Source organism: Pantherophis guttatus, chromosome 1 (genome assembly GCF_059756535.1).
Source record: "Pantherophis guttatus breed Tessera chromosome 1, ASM5975653v1, whole genome shotgun sequence".
NCBI classification, from domain to species: Eukaryota; Metazoa; Chordata; class Lepidosauria; order Squamata; family Colubridae; genus Pantherophis; species Pantherophis guttatus.
The window spans coordinates 129,421,137-129,443,166 of NC_142063.1; the positions used below are offsets into that span (position 1 = coordinate 129,421,137).

Genomic DNA, 22,030 nt, shown 5'->3' on the forward strand with positions numbered 1-22,030 from the left:
CTGTTATTATTTTCTGTAATGTTAACTTTTATACTCTACTTCAGGGGTGTCAAAACTAGATTTCATTGAGGGCCACATCGGGGTCGTGTTTGACCTCAGGGGGCTGGCTGGGCGTGGCCAGGGTGGGCATGGCCAGCTTGACGTCACTCGTGTCAGGGACGCCTGTGAGCGCTCTGCCAGCAAAAACGGAGCTCGGGAGGGCTGAACTCTGTTTTTGCTGGCAGAAAGTTGCAGGAAGCCATCGCAGCCGAAAATGGAGCTTGGGAGCGCAGCCCTCCCAAGCTCAGTTTTTGCTGGCAGAGGCCCCGTGGGCCAGTCCTTCGCTGTTTCCAGGGCGGCCCTGCGGGCCTGATCTAATCACCCCACAGGTTGGATCTGGCCTGCGGGCCTTGAGTTTGACACCTCTGCTCTACTTCAAACATACATCCATACCTGGATATTTATCCTGATTCACTGCAGTCATTTATCACTGAATCCCTTGACTCAACAGAATTTAGTCCTGAGTAAACCCACAAGCAGTTAAATTACACATGAAAAATGTCCCTGAAATGTGATTGTATTAATTCTGTAGAAGTTAATGAAAACATAACTCTTAATTTTGTTAGGATGTAGTCAAGCCCTTTCCACAGTGGTGAAATCCAATTTTTTTTACTACCGGTTCTGTGGGCATGGCTTGGTGGGCGTGGTGTGGCAGGGGAAGGATACTGCAAAATCTCCATTCCCACCTCACTCCTGGGCATGCCTTAGGCGCACGAAGCGCACGCTCACAGAACCGATTGTTAAACCTGTTGAAGCCCATCACTGGCTCTGGGAAGAACTCTGATCCCATTACCATTTGTAAACTGAGCATATCATGGATGCAAAAGGTTCAGTTCTGCCCCTTTGAAAGACTTAAGTTACAGTTTATAACCTGGTAGAGATTGGTTGAGCTGAATGCCAGGTGTGCTTCAAATTGGATGGAGATAAAACTAGATGTTGGCCTGAACTCTCTCCTCATCAGCAGCCAAAGATGCGAAGGAGGCCTGGGTTTGCAATGACAGAGTCAGGGACTGTTACGAGTCCCAAATGATATAGCAGATTGCAAATCTGGCTTGCTTTGCCTTTTAAAACAGTAATTTGTAAATATGCGAGGCTCTGACATATGTTAAAGCATCTTGCCCTGTGTTGAATTGTAATAGATGGATTTGGCCTTTCTGCTGGAGCACTGTTTTAAATAAGAAAGGGATGGAAGTTCATTCTTTTTTTTTTTTAAAAAAGGAATCATTATCACATTTCTTCTAGAAATAAGGACTGAGCAAATATTATGAAGGAGCAGCAACTGGTAATATGAAATATTTGTTTTGGTTTACAAGCAGTTGCCACTTGAGAGGCCTGAAAACTTTCAGCTGAAAACTTTCACATGGGTTCAATTTCTGTTCCATAAATCTACACATAATAGATAATATGTAGCTAGGTTAACAGAGCTCTTGGTTCAAATATCATCTAAACCTCCTTCAGACCTAACCCAACATATATCCTGAATCTAATACTTATGTGGGGCAATAACTTTGGAGCCCTTGTGTGATGTAATCTTTTAGCAAAGCCTCAGCCAATAGAAAAAAAAAATCAAGAGGATCAACCTTTGTTGGAGAGGGACATGGGTCCCTCTTTATTATTTATGTTGATAAATTTAAGCAAATCCATGTATGGATGGATTTCCCCTTTGCTTATATGCCTTAGTACGGCTGAATCCAGACACTGTGACTTAACTGTATCCAGTAATTAGAACAAAACCAGGGCTTTAGTCTAAGAAAGTGACTCAACAAGCGTCCTTCCTGAAAGGATCACAGTATTTTCAGCTAGTCTTTTTATGTATTTCGCATTATCTTATTACACACCATGGTACCGGCAGCCATCTCCGAAAGCGCACAAGGCTGTTTGGCAGGAAGATTCCTTGCCTGTCAGAGAGAGTCATTAGCATTGACCTTGAAAGGATTTTGCTTTTCTGGCTTATTACAGGAGTGCTGTAATCAGAACAAGAGCCCAGAAAGCCATGTCAGAGCAGGAAACAGAAAGACTAACCAAAGTGGATGTACAGAAGTAATTGGTGACATTGTTTGATTTTGTTAGGAAATTAGGACTTGTTTCAAAACCAGGAAAATCTATTTATATTCTGGGTGATTTTTCTTTTTTCTTTTTGCAGCGCTCTGGTCTTTTTCTCACAAAAGCTAAATCTCTTTCTCATTAAACTGGAACAGCTTCTTGCTAGGATCTCTTTTGAGGACGAGACAGCTCTGGGTAGCAAAAAACTCTCTCTTCTGAGAATCAACCGCTTTCATTCACCAGTATCCCTTTCTGTTTCCCTTGTTTTTTTTCAGCCATGGGGAATGCCTGCAACTTCTTCACCAGAGCAGCCTGCTGCATGTCAGTTAAGGCTGTAGTGAAAATCAATGTCTCTCTTGAAACTGTCAAGATTTCCTACAGAAAATCATGTTGGTACACTACAGCAGAGTTCCCCAACCTTTCTGGCTTGGCGGCTTGGAGGAGGGCGAGGGGCAGGTGGCTTTATGTGCGCATGCACAAACAGGGCTGCGAGCGTGTGACGCTTGCGGCAACGGTAGTGCCTGTGGCAATGGTAGCATCTGCACCACGCTCATGCAACGCTAGTGTAAGTGGGTGATGTGTGCACGCCCACTGGCCAGCCACTCATGTGGCCTGGTGGCCAAGGTCCGCTAGTGGGCCATGGCCCACAGGGTGGGGACCCCTGCACTACAGGATCTTCTTGATACACTTGTACGCTTTGTGGAATTTTGCCATCACTGAAATATTCACCCTCGCTGCCAAAAGGGTCCTTAAAGATGTAAAACTGTTACTTCCCACCCCAATCCAGGGGAAGGTTACTGCAAAATCCCCATTCCCTCCCGATCAGCTGGGACTCTGGAGGCAGAGAATAGATGGGGGCGGGGCCAGTCAGAGGTGGTATTTACCGGTTCTCTGAACTACTCAAAATTTCCGCTACTGGTTCTTCCGAACTGGTCAGAACCTGCTGAAACCGACCTCTGACTTCAACTCATCTAGGCCTATTTAATGCAGTGCTGTGCAATCTTCGTGCAACTGGAAGATTCCCTGTAAAAGTCACAGGATGGTGGCTTGGAGCCATTCTACCCCCTATTTATGGGGGGATCATCAGCATGTTGCTTCTCCATTCAAGAGATGCTGCCATAGAAGATATATTCACCTATGGAGGTTAGCAACAAGGATGAATAGTGATGAAATTCTTTACGTGTATACTGAATGGACCTAAGAACACGGTCTCCTTCACCACCAGTTCTTTCTTTCTGGAGAACAATCTTGAACTGTAGCACTTACTTGAATGAAGCTGAATTCCCTCCAGTTGAGAGAGTTCGAGATGGAAGGGAGTGAGGTTATGGCAAGTAACGAGAGCAAGCCCAGAGCCATGATGCCAAAAGAGATGTATATCTCCATCCTCCAGACTTCCTCTTCCACCCAAGCGTCTGTTCTCTTCTCCACCTGAAAGAACAATGGGAAAGTCACGTTGAATAAACCAAGAAGTGGGAAACAGGGTGGCAAACTGAATAATGCTCAAGGGTGGGCTTAATTTTCATATAACGTCTGCCAGCTGCAGGATATCTGGAAACTTTGGACAAAGGAAGCCTGTCCTTCAGCCAACATTTTTTCTGATGAGATACTGATTCCTGACCTCCATTTGACTTGAAGAAATAGGAGCAGGAAGTTTTCATAGCTGGGAATAGTCACAAGGGTTCCAACAGTCAGTTTTGGCCTGCTCCTTCCATTGCCCCAGGCAGCTTTACACAGCTCGCATACACAATGTGGGGCTGTTTCATAATCGTTCGTCAATGATAGTGAGGTTTAAATAGTTTAAATTGGTTAACTCCCACAACTGACGTACAAATACTTCAGTTGTGCCACTGGCAATTAGTTACAGCTTCCTTCCTATTGCTCTTAACACTGCATAAAAGGAGTGTTCACCTGTGTTTTCAATGCAGTAGACTGTGTGTGCACATATTGGATTTTTAATATTGCCCTCCAAAAGTTTCCTTTAAGTCACTTATTGGCATCTAAGTATACTTAGGGTTTTGCTTCTCATAGGCTGAATGGAACACACTTTCTGGAGCATGGTCTGTTTAGAAATGATTTCCCTAGAGATGTGCATGTATCAATCCATCAATCAGCAACTATATATCTTGGCATAAAAATATTGCAAAGGAAAAGCTTCAGAGCTCAGTTAAACTTCGTAATTGTGCCATGTGGCTTAGGGCTGGGCAAAAACTTTTATCAACCAGCAAGATTTGACTGATTCCTTTTCCTGGTGGACACATGTGGCTTGAAGCAAAAATGTGAATTTGCTGCAGGCTTGTGTCTCCCACTTACCTTCACTTACCATCTGGTACCAATAAAAAGAGTGAATCCCACTGATAGCCACACATAGTTATCTGGATGAGACTGACAGCCGGATTGGCAACAAAACCATTATTCTAAACCCAGTCACATGTATAGAAGCCACCGAACAAGTTTCCCCATATTGTTGAAACACAGCAGAAAGGAAACAGAAGGTCTGTAACTCTCACCGACCTCTGGATGAATGTGCCAGCAACTTGGTGCCTGGAAGATCAAACCACTCTTTGCCATTTGAAAGATACAGTTAAAATGGCAAAGCAGCTCTAGTTTCAGGCAAAGACCACAAACATCACTCTCCGAATGCTGGACAGCTTAGGGGCTTAATGGGATTTGGTTTAAATGCTTTTAGGAGAGAAGTCTTCAGACTAATGGGGGAAAAAAAACCTCTCAGAAATGGGATTTGTACTATATTACAGAGACTGACACTTAGCTCCTTCCATTTATTCTGTTAAATCAATGTGATTCATGATGTTTGTGGGGGGAGAGAAATAAGTAGCATAAGAAGAGAAACAAACAGGCCAGGAAAGCTTGCCTGAGATTTATTTACAAAAATCACCAAAAAGAAACAGGAACAGAATTAAAAACCAGGGTGGGGATATTGTGTTCCTAGCAGCAAATACAGGAAGGCGAATGGGCAAGGGATCATACAGGCAAGCTAGAATGGAATGAAAATTCTTGTTTTTCTACACGGCATCTCTTATTCACTTACTTAAGTAGAACTGAGGTCTTCATTGGCATCAATGAAACTTCGTCTAGTTTAGAATCTATATTGATAGGAAAAATACTTGTAGTTCAGGGTTTGAAGTATGGGGTCCTTGCTGCTCACTGAGTTTGGTAGTTTTTTTTGCAGATATTTCATTACCAAACTAGATAATACCATCTGTACTAGATTCTGTATGTTCTGGCCAGGGCTGATATATGAAACAACCAGTATTAATTTAGAAACTGGAATGAAATCATTCTATCAAAATGTTTCATAGAAATAATCTACTCACACCTTAGATTTTGAGGTTAGGTGTACTATCTTGGCTTCTATATAGAAAGAAGCCACTTTTCTAACTCTTAGAAGGACACAAAGGAAAACCAGGAATCCAGTTCACACTGGACAATGCCTTCTGACCCAGCTTTCCTCCTACTGGCTCAGGTGAATGCTATGTCCAGGATCTCCTTCTTTTCGTCCTTGGAGAATGGGAATCTGGGCTGAATCATTCATGCCTTTGGGAAATGCTTGGAAGCCTAAGCTAGTTAAAATATAACAGCCAGTTTTCTGGAATATAGAATATAGACTAAGAATGGCTATGGAATTTTTTTGCTAATTTTGGGGATGGGAAATCCAGAAAATGAGAATGGAAGGGGATTAAAATCTCTTTCATGTTTTGTTGCAGTTCTAAATAAGATAGCATGGTTAGTCAGAACAAAATGCCAGAAAGAACCCCAATTTTGTATCTTTTAAATGTACAAATGTCGCAACGATGGGGTTTTCGGTGCTCTCTGAGTTTGTTTTCTTGCAGACGTTTCATTACCAAAGTAGGTAACATAATCAATGCTAATGAAACATCTGCAAGAAAACAACCAAGCTTAGAGAGGACCAAGGACACCCCAGTTCAACCTTGAGCTACAAATATTCTCTTCTTTTGATTACAACTGTGGAAAAAGTGAATGGTGGGCAATTCAAACTTCCAGGGCTGAATGTGGCCTTAAGCTCTTCTAATCAAAGAAGCCCTTCTGAGAACATTCAAAAACTGTACGGCTAATCCTGATAGGAGCTCAATGAAGTGTTTTCTCTCCTTAAAGAAACAATCTCCAAACTCTTTCACTCCCAAATCTAAGAAAAAGGTCCCATGGCATTCTGATCCTGTCCATTTCGTATCACCACTCCACTGACTGCTGCTCCCATCCTGCCAAAATACAACTACAGATAGTCCTTGACTTATGACCATAATGGAGCCAAAAATTTCTCTTACTAAGACAGTTGTTAAGTGAGTTTTCCCAGTTTTATGACCTTACTTGCCACAGCTAAGTTAAGTTAGTAACCCAGTTGTTAAATGAATCTAGCTTCCCTATTGACTTTGTTTGTCAGAAGGTAGCAAAAGATGATCCCGCGACCCTGGGACACTGCAACCGTCATAAATATGAATCAGTTGTCAAACATCTGAATTTTGATCATGTGACCATGGAGATGTTGCTAGTCTCATGTGATAAAGGGTCATAAGTCCCCTTTTCAGTTCTGTTGTAACTTCGGTCACTAAACAAATGGTTGTAAGTTGAGGACTACCTAATCAGCCCACTAGTTAACACAAGGTTGTGGCAATTTGGAATGAAGCAGTGAAGCTAGGGATTCCTAAGATCACGCAATGAAAGGAGTAAGCAGCCACTTTTCCAATCTCCTTCCTAGGGGGTACCATACCTGCTTGACTGCCTCGTTGAGCAACAGATAGCGGTGGGACCGGCGCATGGGTAGGCACAGACTGTAGACAGCATGCAACGCTGCGCAGAAGAAGCTCAGGAGGCCTATCTGCTTCCGGTGTTGCAGCCACTGGTCAAGCCAGTCAGGGAAACGCCGGTACTTTGTGCAGTGGTACAGCTGAAAGATGGCTGCGAGCACTCCAGGAAGGTAGACCAGGGAGAGCATGACGTAGGCCACGCAAGGCAAAGTGGTGTTGACGATCTCCACGGGGATCTTGTAGAATTTGTTCTTCTTCTCTCGAATGTAAGGATGCAAGACTTGCCGGATGAAGTTGTAGGTGTAGAAGCAGAGGAAGAGACCCAGGGCTAAGAAGACGGGAATCTTCCAGGCAGGAAGGAGACGCAAGGGAATATTCTCTATTTCCCGAGCTGAGAACAAGGCACCCATGTCCACCGGGCTGAAGCCCATGGCATGAGCAATTTCAGCAACAGCCTGTTTGGCTTCTTGGTTGTCAGAGCAAATGAAGACCTGCAATGAAAGGAGGGGAGGGGGGGGGGGAAACATCTGGGAAATTGTAAACAGGAATCCCCAGGCAATGGTGCAACCAAAGGAATCTTAACAGGATAGTGTTGCCTAGTGGTTAAGGTTTTAGATTTGGACCAGAGAAGCTCAGTTTTAAATTCCTATTCAACCATGGGATTCACTGCTGATTTGGGGCCATTTATTCTCTTTCACTCCAACCTACCGCACAGAGTCAAATGAGAGGAAATCCACTTGTATACTGTAGACAGGATATAAATGTGAATGAATGGGTGGATGGATGGATGGATGACAACAGCAGCAGCAGCAGGAACAGCAGTGAAAAATGATTTACCTAACAACTTTTTCTTTTCTGCTCCTGGATGCCTTTACTTCCCATGATAGCCTCATTCTTGAATGAGGAAATAAGCATTTTCCCCATTGAACCATTATGAACAAGAGGCTTCTAGTGAGCTATCTTAAAAAGGTACTGAAATACTTGATTATATGAATTTTAATGAATCAATTATAATAATGACTACCTCAAATACCAGGCACACATATATATATGAGCATCTTATATATTTTATTGGTTGCCCATCTTATGAGCGCCATGTTGGCATAGAGGTAGAGCTCAGGCTTCAGAAGCAGGAGGCTGTGAGTTTGATCCTTGGTAGCAGCAGGTATTTCTTTCTCTGGGAGCAAAGAGAAATGATCTGCTGTGAACTCTGCGTAGGCATCAGGAAGGGCATCCAGCCAGTAAATGCTCAGTTCCGTTCAGTCACCCTGATTCCAGCTCGATGCAAGGGATTACAGGGTTGTTAAAAGAAAAAAAAAATGGCTGCCCATGTTACTACAAGATAACTGATGACTTACAATCATACGTATATGATGGTGTGTGTGTCTTTATGTATATATACACGTACACACACATATATACACATACATACACAGTATATCATAAATAAATGAATCCAATTGCTAAAAGTCAATTACAAATGGGGAGGGGAGGTGGGATCTGTTGTTATTTATTTATTTATTTATTATTCAAACTTCTATACCGCCCTTCTCCTTTCGGACTCAGGGTGGTGAACAGCCAAAATAAAAACATTTATACATAACATTGCAATTAAAAATAGATTTAAAATAATTAATAAATTTGGCCCATAATTTAAAACTTGTCAATTTAAAATCAGTATCAAAATTTTAAAACCAACCCTAAAATCAAGACAGACCGGCTAACTGAAAAAAGTAAGTTTTTAGGGCCCGACGAAAAGTCCGGAGGTCGGAGATCACTCGTATCTCTGGGGGTAGATTGTTCCAAAGGGTAGGTGCCACCACAGAGAAGGCTGCCCTCCTGGGGGTCGCCAGCCGGCATTGTCTGACCGACGGCACCCTGAGGAGGCCCTCTCTGTGGGAGCGAACCAGCCGGTGGGAGGCTATTGGTGGCAGAAGGCGGTACCGTAAGTACCCCGGCCCTAAGCCATGGAGCACTTTAAAGGTGATCACCAACACCTTGAAGCGCACCCAGAAGTCCACTGGAAGCCAATGCAGCTCGCGCAGGAGAGGAGTCACATGGGAGCGCCCCGTCGCTTCCATAATCCCCCACGTGGCCGCATTCTGCACCAGTTGGAGCCTCCGGGTGTACCCCAAGGGGAGCCCCATGTAGAGAGCGTTACAATAATCCAAACGAGAGGTGACGAGTGCTTGAGTGACCGTGTGTAGGGAGTCCCGGTCCAGAAAGGGGCGCAACTGGCGTATCAGGCGAACCTGATAAAAAGCCCCCCTGGCCATGGCCGTCATGTTAATTGATCAACCTCCTCCATTGGGATCTTCCCCCATTACAGTGGAGATGGTTGATGCTTTTCCCTTTTTCTCAAGCTAAATTCACAGTCTCTGATGGGTTTGAAGTTTATGCAGAACAAACTGGTTAAACATACTAGGACTTCTTCCTAGGAAGGGAGAATCTCAGAATCCCAGAGACGCCGGTATGTCCACAACGTACCAAAGGGAAAAAAAAAACCATTACCTGTTTGTTCCCATCTCTGGGACCTGACTGCAGGGTCCAGGCTGAAATGACGTTAAATCCTTTGACCACAGTGCAGGTTGGCAAAATTGAGGCTAGATACTCTGCATTGGATTCTTTGTGATGATTTATTTCAGCATTGTTGCTAACATCCACCAGTACTTTGCCAGAAAGCTCGTTGTTGAGGTCACAGAGCGTGGTGTAGTGTTCTCTGAAAATGGCAACAAAGATGATATCGGCCTTCTTTATGGCGTCTGCCTGGCATGTTACTTCAACTGCAGAAGGAAAGAGGCTAGTGTTGCGCTTCGGGTTCCGGCTTCCGACCACCACTTTGAAACCTGAGCACACCAGGCGCATAGACAAGGAGCGTGCAAAGTCGCCACTTCCCAGAATCCCAATTGTCCTGCTCCCAGCAGCCGGGGCCAAGCTTAAATTACTGTCCGTGTTCTGATGATCTAGCAGTGGTTTGGCCATGTCGCCTCCTGGCATCCCGTAAAGCTGAAGCAAATAAACACAAGGTCATATCAAACACCCACATTGGTTATTTTCATGAAGCATCTGCTTGATTATTGACAGTATATAGCTTAAGTCCCACACTGAAAGTTCTTTGAACATCTCAAATAATGATTTAAAAAATCAGAATAATTTCTTTATATCATGCAGCTGTACGGTATAAAGTTAAGTGCTAAATGTTGTTATGAGCCTAATCAGTAAATAATTAAATCAGGCTTCAGAATTTGTCATTAAAATTTTGGATTAAGCTTAATTATTAATTCATTAAAGAAGAACACACCGACTTACAAACTTTATTTAAACTTACTTCTAAAATCTTTAGTGTTTCCTGATGAAGAGCTAAATTTTACTTTAAAAGCAAGTCTTAATACGATTTTATAAATACGCAATGTTTAACAGAATATTTTTAGCCCTTGAATAAGTATGAATTAGAAAATATTACACATTTCCACGATTAGCTCATAAATTTCATGATGTTTCTATGCTTATTAGTTTATTTAAAACACGGTCCAAGAGCCTTTATTGTTTTTGCATGATCTTTAGAGAAAACCTCAAAAACTTATCTGCAATAAAGATTCTGGAATAAATATAGATTAGCATTGAATTTCATAATATGAAACCCCTGATTTGAGAAGCCATTCCTGTAATTACAGCAGAAACATTCTTACATTATACTCATTTAATCCAATGAACAAAATTATCAGCTTAAATAACAGATCAGTTTTTGAGCTCTATTTCAAAAGTTCCTTTTAAGAGCACTCTTAAAAGCTATTCTCTTATAGCAGGCATGATTGACATGCAGTCTGATCTTGGACTATAACTCCCATTATCCCTCACTACTGGACATGTTAGCTAGAGAAGATGGGAATGAGAGTCTAAGGACATCTTCAGAGCTAATTGTTGCCCAGTTCAGACTTCAAACAAACAGAACCTTATCTGTCTAAGTGAAATTAAGATATATAAATATTCAGTAATGTCAAGATAGAATTTACCTAGAGATTTGTCTCGTGACCCAGCGATGCCTCAAACGTGCAAGCTGTTCTCCCTACGGATAAGAAACTGTCCTAGTCTCTTTTATAGTCTGGCACCCGTGTTTTGCAAACTGCCATTCAAAATGAGCAAGGGCAGATTTGCAAAGTTTTAAATTAAACATTGTGCTCTCTTGTTTTGATAAGCCAAGACAATGGATGATGCAATACATCTAAATCTGAAGCATTACACCCTTTGAAAGTGTAAGCAAAAGAGTGGTATTTTTAAAGGAGGGGGCTAGCTTAAGTCTGGACTCTCATTAATGGTAGATTTAACTAAGACCATTGTTTGAAGTCAACATGATTAAGACAGCTTGTTCGAAGATCCTTTATAAAGGAGTGTGATCTAGTACGGCTTTTTAAAACAGGTGACTCAGACACCATTGGTGGTCCACTAAGCCTTTATTTTTGCTGATTCATATGCAGTGATTATCTGTGGCAAGACAGTCTTGGATATACAGAGATGACTTGTTCCTGTTTTCCAAAATTGGAATTAACGTAAATCCAATGAAAATGACTCCCAGTACCATTTGTTCTGATGCTGTTTGGAACTCATATGATACTGGTGGGGAAAGAGCAAGGTGATTTTTTTTTAACCCAAAATGTTTTAATTGCAATCGCTTCTCCTTTCTTTCCAATCACAGGAGTAGCAAGAAGGATCTGGCATCTTGGTACAGGCGGAGAGAATTAGCAATGGCCATGGGAGAAATTCTTTAGTGGGTAAACACAGACAAGATGGTATAAAAACTAAAGATAAAAGGCTTCCTCTGTCCAGTCATGTCCAATTCTAGGGGGGCGGTCCTCATCGCCATTTCATAGCCAAGGAAGCCAGTGTTATCCGAAGACAATTTCTGTGGTCATGTGGTCAGCATAGCTATATGCCAAAGGCGCATGGAACGCTGTTACCTTCCCACCGAAGTGGTACCTCTTTATCTATTCTCATTTGCATGCTTCTGAATTGCTAGGTGGGAGGGGATTCATTTTATTTCTCTCTAGGGCTGCATGGATATATGGATAAAGTGTCCGTTTTTCAAAATGCAGTTTTTGAAATATTTTAAAAATAAAAATCACTTTTAAGATCAGTCCCAAAATTACCAGGAGTGTGATACTGATGGGAATTTTTCTGCATTTGGGATTATGGTTAGGCAGTTGAACTTGGGGTCTGTATCATACTCATTTATACTTAGCTGGTATTATTATTTCATATACTGATATTGTACACCTTGAGGAGCCAATAGTCATTAAGGCACCACCTAGAAACTGGGACATTGTGAGTTCTAGTCTTACCTTAGGCATGAAGCCAGTTGATGATTTTGGGCCAGTCACTGCCTCGGAAGGAGGCAATGACGAACCACTTCCAAAATCATTCCAAGAAAATTGGAGAGACTTTTCCAGGCCCAGGAATGAAAATCTCACTTGGAGGAATACACCCAAGAAAAGAATCTTGAAACCTCTAAGTAGCTTGTACTCAAGTTACATGAAGGACTGCTTTTTTGCATTCTTAGATCAACAGTAAATCTATTTTACAAACCTACTGGTAACAATCATTACCCTGTCGGTAAAATGGAAGGAGCAGTGATGGATACACATTTATGGAACTCAGTTTTAGTAGGTATACGCAGGGCTCCATTCCCACATCAAGCTTTTAAAACTTCCCAATATTTATTTTGATCCTGCCTTTGTTAGTTTTGTAAATACCTCAAGCAACAACATTTCTAACAGTCCTTCCTCCTCCTATTGTTTCCACATAACAACCCTGTGAGGTGGGTTGGGCTGAGAATGTGTGACTGGTCTAAGATCACCCAGCTGGGTTTCATGCCTAAAGTGAGACTAGAACTCACAGACTCCTGGTTTCTAGCCTAGTTATTATAGCATATATTTAGTATTTCTTTATCTGCTGCAAGTACTATGCAATTCTAGCTGTATTTTTTTTTTTAACAAACCATGTTATGAACGATTAGCTCATTCTGAATTATTTTTCTTAATACTGTAATGCTTTATGCTTTAAAAAATTCATAGTTGATTATTTATTGTAAAAACATATACAGGGAGCTATCTTGGGAGGTTTTATTCTAAATGGCAGTCTACAAATCTTTTAAATAGATAAATAATTACAGACTATGAGAGAGGTAGCCAAAACAGTCTTTATAAAAGGAAACAACTTTGGAGAGTTAAGCTTTTATTGTTGTTGTCCAATGCAGCAGATATTTCAGGATATTTTAATCTGCAGCTCTTTATTGTTGGAAATATAAAGGGGAAAACAACACCATCCGGCACCTAGCAAGTATGTTGTTTGGATACAAAATAAAAGAAACCAAATTACTATACAAGGAAATTGAAGCGTCAGAACAGAACAGCTTCCCTGAACATGGATGACATGGATCATCTTAAACTTAGATGGTGACTTGGGTGTATGTATTTGCAAGTTTTTCCATGAGATTATTAAGAGCTTGATGGAACCATTGAAAATTAGTTTAATCACTTATCTTCGGGGAAAGAGGGAGAGAGAAAAAAATACTGATAAATACAGCTAGTTCTTGACCATAATTGAGTCCAAAATTTTTATTGCTAAGGAAGATAGCTGTTGAATGAATTTTGCCCCATTTCTCAATCTTTCTTAAAAAAAATTGTTGAGTGAATCACTACAGTTGTTAAGTTAGTAATATGGTTGTTAAGTGAATCTGGCTTCCCCATTGACTTTGCTTGTCAGAAGGTCACAAAAGGTGATCACATGACCCCAGGATACTGCAACTGTCATAAATATGAATCAGTCGCCAAGTGTCCGAATTTTGATCATGTGACCATGGGGATGCTGCAATGGCAGTAAGTGTGAAAACTGGTCGTAAGTCACTTTCTTTAGTACCGTTGTAACTTCAGTCACTAAACAAATGGTTGTAAATGGAAGACTACCTGTAACTTCTATCACCTCACTTTATTTACTTGATTTATGACCAATCACTTAATGACCATTCAAAGATATGATGGATTCTAAAAAGGGGACCTATGACCCAGATCCGAAGTTACGATGATTCATGGTCATGTGACCCAGTTTAAGGAGCTGAGCAACACAGCTTCCTTTATGGCTGTTTGCAGCATCCCATGTTTTACAACACCTTTGCCAAATAACAGCACATTTCCCGTTTTCAGCAAAACCATGCCTATAAGAAACCAGTGATTTGCTTAACGACTGCAGCTTTTACTTAACAACAAAGTCATAAAGTTGGCTCATGTCACCGACCCATTTTTAAAACTGTCATGACATAACAACCATTATGGGCAGACTCCGTTATGGTCGTATGTCAAGAACTACCTGTATACCTCATGATGGAACTCAGACCTGTGTATTCCTGACCATTCCCTTGTGTATTTCAAAATGAACATAAGGTTCAGTGACTTGGGTCTCCTATGGGTGCGAAGGGACACCAAACTAAGCTAAGCAAAGTTAGGTATGTGGATGGAAGACAACCAGAGAATTTAAGACTTGTCAACCAGACAGGGAAATCTTAAAAACTTATTGAAAAAAGCAACAACAATCAACTTTAATAATGCTGCTAAGAAAACTATATTATATAGATGCAGCCACGATGTATGGGATGGACACGGGATCAAGTATGGAATACCATGGGATGACTTCAGTTTGAAAAAAAGTTCACTTTCTTTTACGTATCGGAAGTCAAACAAAAAAAACCACACAAGATAAAATTCTGGTTTAAGAGAGCATAATTTTGAATGACTGTTGCCAAATCTTGCATATTAGGAATTTTCATGTCTTTATTTCTTATGTGGGTGTGGTCCTGCTTCTCTATTTTCTGCCCTTGACTTTCAAAGTGTTCTATTACTGAGGCAGGATTGCAGTACATTTCTTTGATGGCTTTGGAAATGGGAAGGTTTACAAGAACAGGCCATGGCTCAATGACCAAGTACTTTTAACCTAGATTGAAAGAAAACCAAACAAGGTCATCCTTGGCTAGTCCCTGAATGGGAGACTAGCAGGATATCGCAAGCTGTAGGCTGGGCTGAGTTACTGAATGAAAATCCAGAAATGGCCTATCACTGTTATCATATAACATCAACTTCTCCATGGAGTCACCAGGATAGGAATCAAACTTGATTAAGAGAGACTCACTTTCCCTACCTCCATACATTGAAATGTTCCCAAATCCTCACATATAGCTCACTCAATATTGCCTGGATGCTTAATTAAATCCTGGCACAATAGGATGAATTGCTACCAGTCCAGCTAGCATATAGCAAATACAACTGGGACTAAACCAGAGGTGGTATTCAGCTGGTTTGCACCGATTCACACGAACCGTTGGCGGAAATTTGGCCAAGGTCGCCAAACCGGTAGCGATGGCTGGCTGGCCACACCCCCAAACCAGTCCCTCGGTCGCTCGCCCTGCCCGCCATGTTCATCGCCGCCATGTTTTTCACGCAAGCGCATCCCATTGCCTTGCAAGTCCAATGGGATGTGCATGCACGAAGAACATGGCAGTGATGGCAGCAGCTTTTTCCGCAACCTCCAGTACTTTGCCACTGCACCTGCAAAACGGCTCTCAAAGAGGCGGTGGCTGGCTGCAGGCTGCCAAAATCTCCGGTTAGCTTTCCTTCCAGGCTCTGGACCAGCCACCGTGGAAGTAAACGGCCCGAACAAAGAGGCGGTGGTGGGGGAGAAAGCGCGGCTAGGGCTAGGGCTGCTAAAGGAGGGGAACCGGGGGCAACTGGTGATGGGAGGGTGGGGGTAGATAAGTGGAAATTCCAAACATTTTCCTACCTTTTCCTGTGGGCGTGGCTAGGTGGGGGGGTCATGTGACTGAGTGGGCGAGGGTGATGTCAAGTTGGCCACGCCCAGTCACATGCCCCCTAGCCATGCCCACCGAACTGGTAGTAAAAATTTTTGAAACCTACCTCTGGACTAAACAACTGTGCTACACACATCCACACCCACACCCACACCACATTCTGTTTAGTTCAACAACCGAAACTCTAATGTTTGGTAATTTACTCTCTAATACTGTTGTTCACTGGAGCACAATATCCACATTTAAGGCATATTATATAATTTACTGGGTATAAATATTCTGTAGTTGCTTCTTTAGAAGCAGATAAGGAGTTAAGGAGTGATACTCAGCATTCTCTTCTGCACTGACACAGCTACTGAATCCCTTTGGAACTGAATCATTTTTCTACAGGTTTAGCTAAATCTGCAGATTAAAACCATAAATGTTTTGTTGTAGGCAAGACACATTCACGGCCATCTGCAAAGGTTGCTAGCAAGTAAGCAGGCACAACAAAGCACCAACAGGATACAACACAACAGCGTGCTTTTGGCACACAAACACAGGCTGCTTCCTTGCCCACATTAGCAACCGCTAATGACTGATCACTTAAGGGTACTTTCAATGCATTTGCTTCTTTCTTTTTAAAGGGCAGCAGGCAATTTACATGTTCTTCCCCCAAATTCTGCGCTGCTTCTAGGAAGTCACATTTTCCAAAGCAAGCCAAATCCTGGATTTTCTAGCAGAGAAAATACGATACGTGTGGCTGGTGGACTAGCTGGAGAGATGATCAGCTTGATGCTCTAGGGCCTTATGCTGTCCTTGGCCTAATTAAAACAGCCTCCCCCCCCACCCCCGTGACTAATTGAGACCGCTGGCAAAAGCTATTTGCCCCCCTTCCTGGCAGTCTTTAGAAGAAAGAGTGGAAAGAAAGCATGAAGGGATATGGAAGGAACGAAGGAAATTTTGCTCATATTTGCCATTATCGCCATCGGCTTTAAAGCCTCCCACCGATGGCATATGACTTGATGACCTGGAGGTCGGAGTGTGTGTGTGAGGGGAACCGGCCTGCACACACCGGCCCGCCACTTGCGCAGCCCAGTTCCAAACAGGCCACAGCCCAGTAGTGGGCTGCGGCCTGGGGGTTGGGGACCCCTGGCATATACCCTTCCTATCAATCCCATGAATACACAGCCCTCAACAGGAAAATGGTTGTTCACCCTGACTGGTTTGATATAATTGATGTAATCATTTATATCGTAAATTCCGATCCCAGTCAAATTGTATTCACTGTTCAAAGGCGGGGTGCTCTTATTTTTCTAAAGGCTTTGTTTAGCTCTCCTCACTGCTCAACGCCTCCTCCTTCCCTCGCCATCCCCGAGGGCACCTTTTTCAACTTCAGGTGCTTTATTTTGGCACCTGAAGTTGATCTGTTTTCCTAGGCATGGTTTCTATTCAAATTTATGACCTAACATGTTTTGCCTCTAAATAGCAGCCGGAAAGTTGTGACATCAGCTCTGTTACCACTAACTCTCCCGAAAGGAGTCAGTGCAACGCCAAAAAGGGGATTAGTGGAAAGACTACACAAGGCTGGTAAGAGGTCCCATTTATGCAGAAGGGTGACCAAGCTGGTCCTAGCAAAGCCACTCTATCATCCAACATCATGAATCCGATAATAGCCCTGTGGGTTGCCATAGCAAAATCAAGCTTAGTTTCAAGGGTCATTATTATTATTGAGTTAACTAGGCCTTCGGATATACTGTATTTATTCATCCCTTAAATTATTTCCCTGTGCCTGTTTGCAAAATATTGTTGCTTGGCTAACTGTTTCCCAAGCAATTATACCCTTGTTTCCCCGAAAATAAAACCGGGTCTTATATTAATTTTTGCTCCAAAAGACGCATTAGGGCTTATTTTTTGATTGGGTCTTATTTTCAGGGGAATACAGTACTAAATGTATCCATCTGCCTGATGACCTTAACTGGGGCTTATTTTTGGGGTAGGGCTTATATTACGAGCATCATGAAAATCATGCTAGGATTTATTTTCCAGTATGGTCTTATTTTTGGGGAAACATGGTAGGTTAGCATACATAAGAAGCCTGGCTTTTTTCTAGCCTAAGCAGGATTTAAGAAATCCTGAGACTGGGTCCACACATGCTAAACCAATATTATAAAACATTCTTTGCCCCCAAAAATGATTGCTTAACACAATTATCTGACTCATAGCACAGTGAGCCACAAATCATCCAACCCTATTTAGCCTAGTCAGGTGTGTTTTGTGTACTAAACCTAAAGAAAACTAGAGACACATGGAAGAAAGTTAAAGCTTGAATTTTACAAAAAAGGAGTGAAGAAATACTGACACCATATTCCTAACTGTAGTTACAACTCATGTATGATAAGGGATCCTGACTCTGTAAGGGTCCTGGTTCTCTTCAAACCTTCTCTACTAACAGGGAAACTCTAACTCATCTCTAACTCCCTTCCAGGTCTTCAGTTTCTTAAGAACTGATCTGATCTGACTAAGCCCTGATTTACAGAATTTGGCAGTATAGATAGTCCTTGACTTATGACCACAATGGAGCCCAACATTTTCGTTGCTAAACAAGACATTTGCTAAGTGAGTTGTGCCCCAGTCTATCTTTTTTTTTTTTTTGCTGCAGTTAAGTGACCCACTGTAGTTGTTCAGAGAATCATGCAGATATTAAGTAAATCTAGATTTCCCCATTGACTTCGCTTGTCAGAAGCCAGCTGGGAAGGTTACAAATGGTAATCATGTGACCCCGGGACAGTACAACCACCACAAACACATGCCAGTTGCCACGCGCCTGAATTCTGATCCATGATCACCATGGAGATGCTGCAATGGTTGTTAAGTGTCACAAAACCCGGTCATAATTCACTTTTTTTCCAGGGCTGTTATAACTTCAAACCATCACCAAATGAATGATTGCAACCTGTACAAGGCTAGGGTCTTCATTGCAAAACATTGCAGAAGATTCTGTAGAATGTTCCTACTGGATCCTCAGTATTTAAAAAATTAGCATGGCAGCAAAATTAATGTAACATTGTCAATCTATAGCTTGAAGATCAATTGGCTTACTATTAGCTTTATTGATAATTCCCACAATTGACTATCCTCATGTGTATAAATATCATTTTGGACAAAAGCTATTGAGTAATTCAGTCTGTCTGTCCACCCTGTTTCCCCCCAAATAAGACATCCCCTGACAATAAGCCCAATTGGGCTTTTGAGCGCATGGCAATAAGGCCAAGCAAAAAATATAAGACAGGGTCTTATTTTCGGGGGGGAAAACGGTATCTATTATCTCATTTATGTAAATAACAATTAATTTCTTTACTATTAAATAATAAATAATTATTTATTGTATTATTAAATCAATTGCCACCTTGGAAAAAGTATTTTGAGAGCGCTGTGTACTTACTTAAAGCCGCCCTGAGTCTCTGGAGAAAGGCGGCATATAAATTGAATTAATAAATAAATATGTTGAGGGCCATGGTATGTGTTTTGTATGTGTGTGTGTGTGTACTGAATGAAACCATGATACCAAATTGGGTGGGAACATCTATTCATTTCCACAACCCTCTCATCTCTCTTCTCTTCCAAACAGTAGGTGCAAGATTTAAAGGTAGACCCTGTCCCTCTTTTTTGTCTGGTTAAAAAAATTAAACAGTGTGACTTTGCCCTGAAAAACAAAACTGAGTTGCTATCTGATTGCCAAGAAATACACAAAAGCAATTACCCCAAAATCCTTTTTCATAGTCTTAACTCCTTAATCCATATCATTTTGGATTGAGACATGGGGAGTAACTGCTTTTGGGAAATGTTTTTCTATCCAGATAATTGCTACTTTATAACTTTCTATTAACAAATCTTTACTTGATGAATCATTCCGTTGACAATACAGCAATCCTTTAACTGTAATATATAAGTTATCTAAATTTTTGATGAACTGCTTAATTTATGCAATCAATAAACAGCATTCATCCAGGTGAAAGACCTGTTGTTTTGTATGATCACTGTTATTTTTTTTTCAATAAAGCAATACAGTACTATAGGAATAAAATGATAAAAAGGTTCAAATAATAGTACAAAAAAACTATTATGGCAAATCAGAAGTATTTCATAGTTGATTCAATTGCTTATCTTGGCCTTAATATTGATATGGAAACTTGAACATCTTTCATTTAGTTTGCAAAATACTTTTTTCTCTTTAGATTTTAAAGGATTCTCTTAAATTATTTTTGGGGATCATTGAGCTGTCGATAATAATCTGAAAAGGAGATAGATTTAAACTAATTCTCCCATGTGGGAGAAAGACCTCGACTGCTTCCATCACCATGTTCTCAGCAAACTGAAAATTCAGTTTAAGTTTAAAGGTAACTTATTTGGAGAGAAAATGCGGTCTTTCTTTCAGTTCATTTAATGACCATTCAAAGTTACAATGGCACTGAAAAAGGTGACTTATGACCATTTTTCACAGTTACAACTTTTGTAGCATCCGCATGATCATATGATCAAAATTCAGATGCTTGGTAACTGGTTCATACTTATGACCGTTGCTGTGTACCAATGTCATGTGATCACCTTTTGCGACCTTTTGACAAGCAAAGTCAATGGGGAAGCCAGATTCACTTAACAACAAGGTTACTAACTTATCAACTGCAGTGATTCACCTAACAACTGTGGCAAGAAAGGTCATAAAATGGGGCAAAACTCATTTATCAAATGTCTCAGGTAACAACAGAAATGTTGGGTTGAATTGTGGTCATAAGATGAGGATTACCTGTATTCTTGACCTACACTGCAGGGCTGTTGTGAAGGTACATTTCACTCCACCCCACCATTTTCATATGGAAAAGTTAGCAAAACAGATTATAAATAAGTAATATGGACTTAGCTGACAATCAATATATTTCTGCCGTTTATATATTATTCAGAGCATTTATACTCTGCTCTTCAGCCAGAAAGGCTTTCAGAATGAGATTTCTTTTTTGCTACTGAAAGCTTCTATTGGACTGAATTCAAAATGTGAACGGATCTGTAAACTTGGATGCCTGAGCTACATTAGATAATAAAACTGGGTCAAAAAGAGATTTGTGGAAATTCAGATGTTCCCTGTTCCCTACTTTTGTTGTAAAATTACCTATCCCATTGCTTACAAAAAGGCTTAGGTAGAATTGATCGTATTTTCCATGACGCTTGTTTCTGCTCATTATGGGTAATCAAGTAAGAGAGGCTTAATTGATCTGAAGTCCCATCTCTCTGGCATTAAAGTTAAATCTCTTGGAAATTTGCCCAGTGACAGTAAAAAAACAAAAATCAATTGCCCTATTAATTTCTAATACGAGGTAATATATGACTGATGCTTCCTGCTGCTTTTTATCTTAGTTACCCAATTTCTGTACCTTTTTACTCAACATAGATCAGCCATGATTTCAGTGTCACAAATACTGTGTCTTAATATTGCAGTTACTTACTGATGATCTAGCACTGATATAAATGTTTGCTGAATTGGGCATGGCAAATGAAACACTTTTTCCAGAATTCTCATTGTGGATTATTTTCTGAAAATATTTTGCGAGAATTTAACTTTGCTTCTGGGAAGCGATGTCAGAGAGAAGTCAGTAGGGAAGCTGGGGGGCACCTGTTGGTCCAAGGCTAGCTAGCAAGCAAGTGGCTGTTGCTGGGTGAGAGAGGAGATGAGGGGGTACATGGGGTTGTGTGAGAGGTGCTGGATGGTTGGAAAGTGTGTGTGTGGTGTGTGCCACATGATTGGGGAGGGTATACTGTAGGTCAGGAAGGGTGCTTTGGTATCCACAAAATGTGCGAGTTAGGTAGGGCACACGGGAGGGGGTTGATAGTATAGGCTGAGAAATGGGGGGTCATGAGGATGTGTAAGAGGTGCTGCACGGGTCAAGCAGGGTGGACAGTCAGGGGGACGGCACAGGTCAAGAAGAATCAATGGGGGTCACAGGAGGATGTGACAAGTGCCGTGCAGGTCAGGGATGGTGTGTGGGTGATGGCAATGTGGATTCAGAAAGTTGTTTGGGAGTGTGCAAGAATGTGCATGAGGTGCCATGCAGCCCAGAGATGGTGCACAGGAGGCTGGCATTAGTTGGGAAGGGTGCATGGACTACCCAAGATGTGCTGCACATGTCAGGGCTGATGTGGATTGAGAAGGGTGCATGGAGGCATGCAGGAGGTGTCGTGTGGGTTAAGGATGGAATATATACCTGAAGAATCAGTGGATAAAGGTTTTGGCAACAAACTGCACTATATCAAGCTGGATGGGAGAGGGAAGAAGAGGTTCAGG

General features: G+C 41.5%; 1 protein-coding gene across 4 annotated transcripts in view; it reads right to left on the bottom strand.

Annotated features, from left to right (window-relative positions):
- The window catches only part of STEAP3 (STEAP3 metalloreductase), a 28,056-nt gene that overhangs the window by 370 nt on the left and 5,656 nt on the right, over positions 1–22,030 (bottom strand). For all 4 annotated transcript variants that reach the window (XM_034423625.3, XM_034423634.3, XM_034423616.3 and 1 more), the window contains exons 2-4: positions 9,375–9,869; positions 6,827–7,354; positions 3,349–3,510 (exon numbers count right to left, since the gene is read on the bottom strand). In XM_034423625.3, coding sequence (XP_034279516.2) covers positions 3,349–3,510; positions 6,827–7,354; positions 9,375–9,860 — 1,176 coding nt within the window. In that variant the 5' untranslated portion in view covers positions 9,861–9,869. The remainder of the gene's footprint in view (positions 1–3,348; positions 3,511–6,826; positions 7,355–9,374; positions 9,870–22,030) is intronic.